An 11,775-nucleotide genomic window follows, 5' to 3' on the forward strand; every position below is an offset into this window, starting at 1 on the left:
GTAGAGACATTGGATAAGTTGGTTTAGGTCTGCATTTGATCCACATTTTTATAATGAACAATAGCGGCCTCCTTTGCTGATAAATCATAAGGGTAAGGGTTCATTAATCTTTCTTCAGCCCTTTCAGATAAGTGAAGTTGCAAACTGCTTGTCTATTGTTGCTGGCTTTTTTTTTTTTTCTTTTAATATGTATATAATTGCAAGAGAATGTCAGGGTTGAGCTGAGAGCATTCCAGGTTTCACATTAGACCTCAATATATAACTTTTAAGGATCTTAATCTGAAGCTATATTAGAAGCATCCATTGGTTTTACCTAAGGGTTTCTTGTACACCCCTTTCAGGCATCTCAAGGCCTGCCTCATTTTAAAGTACATCATCAAGGCAAAGATTAAATTCTTCAGTGTTCCTTTCCCTTTTGCTTTAGAAAACCACCTGACAGCTTCACTTGCTGAAAATACATTTCACTCTATGGTTTCTAGCAGTTAATAAGGAATTTTCACATACTATTTAATGTAGAATAGTTTGCCTTCAAGTAATATGCTGGCATCTTGAAATAGGGGGCAGAGAAATGGGTTGTCAACACTCACCTGATAGTGAAATACTTTATACTTCAGGCAGTCAGCCTTTCAATTTCATTCCCTTTGAATGGTTTATAAACTTCAGCCAGTTTGTCTACTGAATTACATCCAGTTTTAACTTTAGTTTAAGTCTAATCTGAACTCTCAGTCTACAAGAGGGAGAAAGTCATTTTTAACCATTTTCTTGCCTCAATGGCAAGAAAAACTAATGGAAGTGGCAAAAAAGTGACAGTCCCTGTGAAGTAACATGTTTCAGATTACATTTTTATTGACCTCTATGGCATTTAAAATTCACCCTATATACCTTCTGTAACCAAATACGGTTTTGCAGTGCGCAAATGGACAGGGGAGCACAGAAGCAGAGGAGTGTACAATTCAGCTTTTATTCCTTGTACTGCAGTTCAAAAACAGCCCACCCAACTACTTTTGTTACAGCCAGTTCAAGGAAACCTGGTCAGTTTAAGGAGGAATCAAAGGAACAGAATCTGTGTTCTGCTTAAAAGTACAAAGGTGTTTAAAGTCAGAGAAAATGCAGAAGAGTCAAGGATGCATCACTGCTGTGGCACATGAGTCTTCTCAGGGTTTACACAACTAACTGTTTCTTGGCACGGTGCATTTCTAAGCACCTGAACTTCTAAAAAAAGGTCTGCTGTTTTGTCTAATTCGTTTAGATCTTGGCATTCAAAGTGCTATTGAAAATGTGTTATGTTTCTGCTCAACAGAGTTAGTAAAAAGCTTGTTCTGAATTTACATGTAAAATTATTTCACAAGGCTATATCTTTTTATTTATTCATTCATATCTTTTTTTTTTCCTTTTGGAGTACAAAAGTGTTTGCAAACCCTTGTAGATTTTACTGCATGTTACAATATTTGTAAGATCTATCTAAGCCTTTGTTTACGTCCTTCTACTTTCAGACTCAAAACATCATGTATGACATGATTTCTGACTTAAATGAAAGAAGTGAAGATTTTGAGAAGAGAATTGTTACTCTGGAAACTAAACTGGAAACTTTAATTGGTAGTATTCAAGCTCTACCTGGACTGATTAGCCAGACTATCAGCCAGCAACAGAGGGATTTCCTCGAGGCTCAGATACAAAATTATGATAAGCATGTTGCCTACAGTGCTGAACGATCACGATCTTTGTCAAGAAGAAGGAGATCCTCATCCACAGCACCACCAACTTCATCAGAGAGTAGCTAGAAGAGAATAAGTTAACCACAAAATAAAGACTTTTTGCCATCATATGGTCAATATTTTAGCTTTTATTGTAAAGCCCTATGGTTCTAACCAGTGTTATCTGGGTTCTGATGTCAGAATCCTGGAAACATGAACACAATGTTTTAGGCCAAAATGAGTGAAAACTCTTTTTTTTTTCCCCCGTCCTCCTCTCAGATGCACAGTGAATGCACCTATTATTGCTATATTAGATTGTTCCTCCTGTAATTTCACTAACTTTTTATTCATGCACTTCAAACAAACTTTACTACTACAATATATAATATAATAAAAATGTTAATTTCTGCACATAGTTGCTTGGTTACATGGACTTTAAAAGTTTTTTTAAAAAGCTCACAATCAAAAGGCCTAATTGTAAACATTTAAGAAACAAAATTGAAGCTTAATCATTATCCCTCAGTATGAAAACCAATTCACTAAACTTTGCTTGCAGTGGAGGGGGAAAAAAATCAGTGTTCATCTAACAGTGTGCTGAATAATGTATAGTCATTTTAGAAGGTCACTGACAGCTTCAGTTTCTGAAGGGATTACTTAAAAACATAGTTTATCCTAGAAAATGAGTTAAGAAGTATGCTATGGGTTTTTTAAGATCTTCTTAGGGCTTTTGTTTAACACGCATTTGTACACACGCACATAGATAATATATATACATATATATATATGTATATAAAGTTATTTATGCCATGCCCATGGCAAAGATCTTTTAAACTGACTATTTGTAAAGCTGCTGATGTGCAAAAAGCACAGGAAGGGTCCTGTTCATTTATTTGGAGTCTCATAATTACTCCGGGTAAGCATGTCAAGACAGAAGCATCACTTTCAAGCTGGAAGTCTCCCATTAATGCTACTTAGGTTTTGGAAATATTGGGTTACTCCTAACTCTCTCTGCTTCCTTTTTTTGTATGTAATGTTTCTGGAGTGAATAACTGACACACAGAGTTGGAGTGTACAAGCTTGTGTGATGGCAGCACAACGTCCTGTATACATTATGTTTAGATAATCCCTGTGGTTTCTGCTATGCCGTCAAGTTTAGCAAGAAAGTTTTAACAATATTTCCAAAAAATTGTAGTAAACCTGTTGTAGACCGGAGTTATGTGAGTGGGGTATCCGTACTATTTTACTTCCATGCGGAGATAATAAGGTCTTTCTTGAGAAACCAAAGCATAGTGTACATGTTTGTGAAAAAGTTCTGGCTGACTTTTCTCCTTGTTTATATTTCAGAGTAGCAAACCTAGGTAAGCTTAAATGCTCAGCACATGCAACTTGCATTCTTGATTTCTATTTATAAGCAGGAAGTTATAAGACTTTATAAAATATTTTATCATATTTGATATTTATAAAATGTACTAGCCCTGTGCCCTCCCCTCTTAATTTACAGTGAAAGGTGACACAATAGCTGAGTATAACAAGTAGGTATGGCTAACTGTTTCCAAGGAGTACTACATCTGTCTAGATGTAACTAATGTGCATGTTGAAGGAAATGATGATTGATCTACAGAAGTTTGTGAGTTCTGGTCAGTAGCAGTAGCCAGGGAGGACAGTAGTAGAGAAAGTCAGGGCAGCGTGGTGCTAGATAAGGCAGGGGAGCGGTTCTCTGCAAGCTCCCGAAATTCCCCAAGCCAGGTACAGAATCTGAAAAACAGCAGACACTTTGGGCCTATTTATAATAAATGGTTTGCCTTTTTTTTTTTTGGTACAAAATACAATAGATAGATGTAAGTTACATACAGTGGCATTGCTTGTTTATAAAAAGCTCACGTGTTTCTCCAGCACTTTTATGTCTTTGAGAAAGATGATGACTTTGCAGTATTTCCCCCCTGGATGAGCAGCACAGTTGCATACCTTTAGAGTGCCTTCCTTATAGACTGTGGTATTTTGTGACTGGAAATAATAAGCTGTATGTGCAGTATTTGCAGTTCTGCTTTGGGGATTTTTCTGTTTTTGTGATGTTCATCTCTCTCAGTTACCAAAGGACAAAAAAAAAAAAAAAAAGGGGATATTATATAGTGCTAATACTTTGCTAGTCCTAAACTGGGTGAGATTTTGAAGGGTCATGAGCCCACCTTCTTCATCCTGTTGGTAGAATTAGAAGTAGTGATTAATAATACTGGAATTTAGTAGTCAAGTTGTAGAATTCTTCCTTGAATATTTTTCTTTTTCTCATTCTCCCATTTTTTGTGTTTAATTTAAGAATGTTTTTCTGTCATTGAAAGTGAAATATGTGTGCTGTAGTTTAAATGCATCCTTCTTTGTCTTGTCAGTGTGAACTAGCTCTTTTCTTGCTTACAACATCTTTTTTATATTTTAAACTCTTTTTTTCCCTTTTTCTCCTCTGGGTTGTACAGTGGGATTTTAAAAGAACTGTAGTTCCATATTGAAAATTCTTGCCAATCATTCAGAGTTAAGTTTGACTTAAGATCTGTCTGCAAGTATTGAGCTGGTTTATTCTGATGTGAGAGACCTACTGTCATCTTTGACCTCTCAGTTTTGTGTTACCCATTAGGACACAGGAGACCAAACAAACCAAACCAACTAAATTCTTGCTGTAGCTTTATGCAGGCAGGGCTGATAGATGTGATATGACTATCCCCATCAGTCGGGTTCTATAACAGTCTGCCAAATTCTTTTGGATTTCTGTCTTGGTTTTTAAAGCAAACAGCAAATGATGACACGGTGGAATATTCCAGTACAATTTCTTAATTCTCTCTAAAGATCACTGCAAATATTTTATCTGCATTTTTTGTACTGATGAGTCTTTTTCTTCTAATACCTGGTTTTGCAAAGCACTTAAAGTACTCCATTTGAATCCAATCCAAGACAATACATATACAGCCTTACATTCAGGAGAGCACAAAGTACTATGGGTTTAATTTTCTGACTCCTAATACAAAATTCCCTTTCATCTTTCCTTATTAGAGTCTTGTACCACAAATTCCATTACTGACTTTTTATTTCTGAAACTCAAACTCTTTCCCCATGTTCTGCATATCAGCTGACCAAAAGGAAAAGTATCACTGTGACTGATGTCTGAAACTGCTTGTGTAGTTGAACATAGATTTTTCTTAGATTTTTCTTTGAAAGATCACTTACAAATGACAAGGAATCCCTCTCCGACCATATAGCATATTTCCTGTGTTACGGTTGAAAAGCTTCGTGCATACCCTTCTTCACTGATTGGAAAATTCAGCTTTCACTTGTGATTGAACATATCCTTTTCACTGTGTTCCAGGTACTAATTCAATTTATCAGTTACTTTTGAGTCTTGTTGCTAACTGCTGCATTTTTAATGACACTTAGCAAAGGTATCGTGGCTGTAAAGACTGGAATGTAAGATCACAAGTAGGCCCATTCACCATGCTTAAAACTAAGTACTTTGATTTAAATAGTATTTTTTTAGTTACATTTAAGTCTTTGCAGGATCAGAATAATACTTTCACAGCATAAATAACTTGCAAATTCCTCTTTGGTTCTGAATTATCCAAATTGTTATGTTTTATAAGCCTGCAGATCTTCCTGGAAGAGACCTGTGCAAATCAGCCATTCTTTACCTCCCATGTCGCCATAAAGATGGGTCTGATACAGAAAGGACTTCTCTATTTAAAAGTTAAGCAACCAGCTTGGGATCCCTGAACACCTTCTGGAACTCCATACCTTTCCTTGTGAGATGTTCAAAAACCATGGTTTCCTAGAATTGGTCTGAATCACTGTCATAATGAGAGGTCAAAGATGGGTGGTAGGCAAACTGTTTAACTGGTGATCAGTTTGTAAGACTCTTTCTATGTCAGATCATACATAGACATTGATACAATGCACATTAAAAGCATATCTACGTATGAAATAATAAATGGTTTAAATATGAGTGTCTCATATTCAGAATAAAACCTATTACCTTAATCAGTAGTACAAATGTTAATTGTCTGAAAGCTTTTTTTCCTCTAAGACTTATGAAAAATCCTCACTAAGTTTTATCTTCAGAAAGAAGGTTTTCTGATTAGTGTGTCTGTTCTCACCGTCAAAATTTTTGATGCTGAAAGATATATACATTTTTTTTTCTTTAAAGAAAGCCTTTAAAGTCCTTTTGCCTTTTTAGTCCACTTCTCTCAAAACATTTACTAAGTGGTGAGAAGCAGCCAAGTAAGGGGGGGGGGGGGGGGTGGTGCGTTGTGCAGGAAAGAGCTAACACGGCAGTGTCTCACTTTTAGTGACCTGCTTCCTGTCAGGGTGTCTCTGTGCTCAAGTAGAAGCAGTCACAAATATCCCACCCCGCAGCACTCTGACCTAGATACAAGCCAACTGGTGCCCAGAGGAGCACTGATACAGTAGCACCATCCTGAGGTGCACCTTACAAAAATGGTTGGCTCAACAAGAGTCAACAAGAGTTCAACAAGAGTATGTTGAATTTTATATATGCATAAGAATAAAGTTAGCCTACATCTGTCAATCCATGCCATCAGGACTTACGAATCTGATCCTATGCCTGCCAGCATTAGTGCAGAGAATACTGGGCTGTATCAACAGTTAGCCTTTTTCCTCCAAAACATTTAAGGAATATCTACAAGCGTCTTTGCCCTCCCCATGGGTGGGGAAAAAAAAAATACTTAGGAGACATGTTGCAGTCAGGTGTGCACAGGTATGCCTCTGACCTGCCCATCTGCATATCAACCCTCGTCCAGAAACCCCATAGTGAGCAAGCACAGCATGGAGCACGTCTCTCAGGAACAGCCTGATACGCAAGATGAGCAGAAGGAAGAGGAGAGTGCTGTTAAGTCATGTAACTCTGCTCAAGTCTTATGGCCGAGCACAGCACCAAGCCTAATGCAGGTGCCTGGCTTCCTGCGAAGAAGTGCTTGCAGCCAGGCTGTTCGGCACAGGGACAGAGCAGGTGAGGTATGGTCTGGGCTAGTGTGTACAGATGTGCCCTACAGAAAGTTAAAATGCAGTCAGTTGCCAGAACTGGCATGACCATATTGCTCTATATTTCACTTTATCAGTGATGCTGTTAAAGTTCGGCTAGGTCAATAACTTCCAGGCTTTCCTATGAAGAAGTTTCTCTAGCAGGGGACCCTTTCTGCACAATATATATATATATATATATAATAATTATATATATTAATATATATATATTAATAGTATAATATAATATAATTATATATTTATATATTTATATATTTATATATTTATATATATATAGCATAATTTGCATGATTATATATATATAATATATATAGGGCATGCAACACAGCTGCAGTGCAAGAAAAATCATAAGCTACAAACATGGACCTGTTGTAATCTAATGTGGCAAGTAACTACATCAGACGGAGAAATAAAGCCTAAAGTACTTTATGCTGACTTTCCTTGCATTCAAATTCATTTAAACCCATTAGTATCTTCAAATATTTAGGAGAATCAAGACAGTTTTCAATTATACATGAAGAAAGCAACAAGCTTTTAGTTAGAGTAAGAGGTTCTACTTTAAAAGGATGCTTACTCTAACCTCTTATTGGCTTCCAAACCTGCATTTCCAAACATGCCAAGTCTAAAGAGGAACTGCGTGTTTGGCTCTGTGGTTACAACAACATAGATCTTGGAGCTGAAAAGCATCTCTAGTCCAGATAAATGATCAAATGTCATGTGGCACCAGGAATAGTAATGAATTTAGAAGAAAACACTGAGGTATATGCATTGACCAGCTACAGAGCTTGGCTTCAGATCTTAGGAAGATTTAAGTGAAGCCTCACTCCGGGTCTGAAAGTCATAGGCATTAGAGGAAGAGGAAGAGACCATGCAATTACACTTCCTGCAATGAGGTCTAGGAACACACTGTGCATAATAGTATCCATCACCTTATGGAGAAGTCATCAAACTGTTACAGAGATATGAGGTCAGCTTATCACAGAAAGTTAAAGCAAGATTTTTTTTATTATTTTTTTTTAACAAAGAACTCCAAACACGGTAATAGAAACAAGGAAAAATTCTGAACAAGCTTGTGACAGATGAATGTCTCAAAAGACAGGCCCCTAGCCTCCAAAAAAAAGAAAAATGCAAGAGATGAGGTTTCAAGCAGACATAAAGCAAAAATCAATCAATAAAACAAACAAACAAAACAAAACAAACAACAACAACAAATCACAAGAACAAAAACTACCTAAGGAGCAGTTTTAGACACTCAGAATTGCCCTTCAAAAAACCTTTACAATGTACTGAGTAGCAAAAATACATGCTAAATGAAACGTGGCAGTGATCTGCCAACCCAAAGTGAGAGACCAAATTCCTGCTGGAGCAGGATTTCTCCTTCCTGTGTGGGAACCACAAAGGCCAGCACATGGACCTGACATGCATATATGAGAACAAGAAGTCTATCTTAAGAATCCCTCCTAAATTTAAACAGCTGTTTCAAATACAGGGTGGCATCACAGTAACTTTCAGACCCCCCAGTACTCTAATTTCACAAATACCACTTACCACCATGGTGATCTGAAAGGCGAGGTAGCCCCAGGCCACTTGGGAGCAAGATCCAGTCTGAGAGGTCATAGCCCCCTTGTTAAGTTTCATAATCTGGGAGTCCATTCTTCCACCTGCATCTCTATATATTTCACTGCATTTTTATATTTCTCAAATAGTCTGATGGACCGAACATCACATCTCAAGCATTATAGGTCAGCACAGATTTTGATGGGCTGTAGTGCTGCTGTGAGGAAACCACGGGGTCTTCTGCTCCACTGCAAGAACAGGCGAAGCTGTGCCACTCGGCAGGGCCTCCTCTTCTGACATGTGCCAGCCTTTGAGATCAAAACCATCAGCATCAGATATCAAGACTCATGAGGAACAGAACTTACTATGGTGTTCTGCCTGGCCAGTAAGATTTAGGAGCTTAGCTTATAAGTAGTTAAACATTAAAGTCTTCTCAAAGAGAGAGAGATGAAATAATTGTGTTAGGCCTTGTGTGAAGACAGGCATTGATGAGCCCTCTAAAAATTGTAGACTGCTTTTCCAGTACTCCAGTATTCAAGACTGTATTTCCTGGTTTGCTATCCAGTTTTCTGCGATGTATAGAATATTTTTAGTAATTCAGCTCTACTTATTTTCAATTTGAAGGAATTGCTGTAATACAGCAGCACAAAATATTTGCACTTCCAGAAGTGCTGATACTCTTTTCAGCAGAAGGGAAACAGAAGAGAGTTGGGCAAGTAATGGATAGGCTTTCCAAACAAGATTTGCAATCAATGTCAGGGAAGTAGAAATAGGAGAGAGGAAGGGTTTGATCTCCAGCTGGGACAGCCTGGGATCTCTCTGTTAGTGGTCAATGGATAGGTTTAAATTGTCCTTTGACAGCTGTGTCCAAATATGCCGTGGAACAGGCATGGGCAAGCTCTACAGACAAAGTAGGCAAGGGCTGGTGCTTCATGGCAGCACAAGGTATCTGTCTGTAGCTCAGACTCCACCAGTGAACATCTACTTCCCCTGCCCGTATTCTGCTCAGAGTTCTCCAGCTGTTCATACCGTATTCAAAGAGGACTAGACAAAAAAATCAGACAAACTGCTAACATAGAAAATATTTGCTTTTGACTGTTTAACATTTGCCTTCTTTTTTTCCCCTGAATTAAAAAGATTAAGAAAGAAGGCATATGAAAAACAGTGTCAGTTTTATTCAGTAGGAACAGGCTGTTTCCATGACATTTATGCATTAAGCTTTTTCTAAATGACAAGCAAGTTGGCAAAGTCTCTCTCTCTTTTTTTTTTTTAAAAAAAAAAAAAAGGCTGTCTTCACCCTCCTCCCTTTGATCTTTGCTCAATGGGTGTAAGAAAGACATTGTCAGGCAGAGGGCCTTGTGTAACCTTCCAGCCTGATGAAGAAAACGCTTCCTATTCGTGTATGAAATGGCAAGGTGATAGCTGCTGGTATTTCAATGCAGAATTCAGGATATGAAGTTCTACCTGCTTTGACTTGTGCTCCTTGCCCTGCAAGGAGCTAGAGAATAGCACACCTTCCATGGCTGCACAAATAGTTCTGTAGTTATTTGACCAGCTCTGGTTCAGTTCAGCTGAGTGCATGTTAAATAGGCTGAGCACCAAGGCTAGCTACAAGGCAACTGCACAAAGGAGCACAGCAGAGGATGTGGTGATTTGGGCCTTGTGAAGAATGAAGAAGCATTATGCCACTGCTCAATAATTTATTTAAACAAAACCAGAAGTTTCCCTGAAGCCTCACATGTACTGTGGATCCAAGTAACTCTCAAGATGACCGTCATAAAGTCTTGATGGCAAATAAATTCATATTTATGTTTTATGGCATTTCTGGTAGATAACTCTCTCATGGAAGGGAAGGCACAGAGAACAACGTTCATCTGTCCAAATTAATCTATAGGAAATACCACTCCTTTACCTGAGATTTGATTTTGCACCCCTCAAAGATGGGGTCCCTCATCTGTAAGTATACTGGGAGCTCAGTTGTTCTGCCAAAAGAAGAAATCTCTTTTTTTTTTTTTTTTTTTTTTTTGAAGAGGAACAGCTTAACAAACCCAAAACCTGGGTACCAATAACCCTCAAAGGGAAAGAAGATTTTTTTCATTTCTGCAAGACTGTTTGGTTCAGCTGTCTAATTTTCCATATGTGCTCAGATGACTCAAACAGAACGGTACTTATTAGAGCCAGAGCCAGCATACAGATTTCTTCTTCTGATCCTTTCCAGGTGGATATTTAACAGCCGCCCACCAGTCAGCCTCATGCCCCCTGTGACAGGATGCTCTCCCTGCGAAGGCATGAAGGATGGGCTCCAAGGCCCAAACAAAGTACCAGGAGCACATTTCCCTCTGGCCACTCTCTTGTATTATTGGCTGGGAGGAAGCCCTAGGGACTTGGTGCTTTGCTCCTTCTTCTTTATAGAGTCTGAGACAGCCTGAACATTTTTATCAGGCACCCTACACCTGTCACATTCACAACAATAAGCCTGTTTCTGGTGGGATTTGAAAGTGAACTGGACACAGAGCAGCTCAATGATGCAAGTGCCAGAAGCATTTTGAGAACTAACCACAGAATCACAGAATTGTAGGAGTTGGAAGGGACCTCAAGAGATCATTGGGTCCAACCCCCCAGCCAAAGCAGGTTCCCTAGAGCAGGCTGCCAAGGTAGGCATCCAGACTGGCCTTGAATATCTCCAGAGAAGGAGACTCCACAACCTCCCTGGGTAGCCTATTCCAAATGCCATTGGAACCAATGCCATTGTTAGATCCCTCTTGTGAAGTCAGTCCTAGGCTTTTTCTGTTACCCTTGGTTTTCAGAAAAAGAAAAAAGAAAAAGAAAAAGAAAAAGAAAAAGAAAAAGAAAAAGAAAAAGAAAAAGAAAAAGAAAAAGAAAAAGAAAAAGAAAAAGAAAAAGAAAAAGAAAAAGAGAAAGAGAAAGAGAAAGAGAAAGAGAAAGAGAAAGAGAAAGAGAAAGAGAAAGAGAAAGAGAAAGAGAAAGAGAAAGAGAAAGAGAAAGAAAAAGAAAAAGAAAAAGAAAAAGAAAAAGAAAAAGAAAAAGAAAAAGAAAAAGAAAAAGAAAAAGAAAAAGAAAAAGAAAAAGAAAAAGAAAAAGAAAAAGAAAAAGAAAAAGAAAAAGAAAAAGAAAAAGAAAAAGAAAAAGAAAAAGAAAAAGAAAAAGAAAAAGAAAAAGAAAAAGAAAAAGAAAAAGAAAAAGAAAAAGAAAAAGAAAAAGAAGAAAAAGGAAAAGAAAAAAGCCTGTAGTGCTTCTAATAGACACAGCAAAAAGATAATTGCTGGTAATTGCTCTAAAAGCTCTCCTACAACTGAAGAATGAACCACCCCCATCCCCCTACCCCACCCCCAAAAAATAGTGGAATGATTCTGCACTTTCGAGACTAATCCCCAAGGGAGCCTGCAATGAAGATGGGCACCTTCACTGGTTCTCCTGCCAACATAGTGCTTTTGCTTTCTGGTAGCTGCATGCAAGTGTGCCGTGT

The 11,775-nt window shown here is 38.0% G+C and overlaps 1 protein-coding gene across 5 annotated transcripts in view; it reads left to right on the forward strand.

The window, feature by feature from the left end:
• KCNN2 (potassium calcium-activated channel subfamily N member 2) overlaps positions 1 to 5,715 on the forward strand; it is a 79,065-nt gene extending 73,350 nt beyond the window's left edge. For 3 of the 5 annotated variants that reach the window (XM_080573958.1, XM_080573957.1, XM_080573960.1), the window contains one exon: positions 1,494 to 5,715. In XM_080573958.1, the coding sequence (XP_080430084.1) occupies positions 1,494 to 1,781 (288 nt within the window). In that variant the 3' untranslated portion in view covers positions 1,782 to 5,715. The remainder of the gene's footprint in view (positions 1 to 1,493) is intronic. The other 2 variants (XR_013943510.1, XR_013943511.1) reach the window with 2 other exon arrangements.
• Positions 5,716 to 11,775: the final 6,060 nt, after the last annotated feature.

This window comes from Anser brachyrhynchus (assembly GCF_964034855.1).
Source record: "Anser brachyrhynchus genome assembly, chromosome: Z".
Taxonomy (NCBI): Eukaryota; Metazoa; Chordata; class Aves; order Anseriformes; family Anatidae; genus Anser; species Anser brachyrhynchus.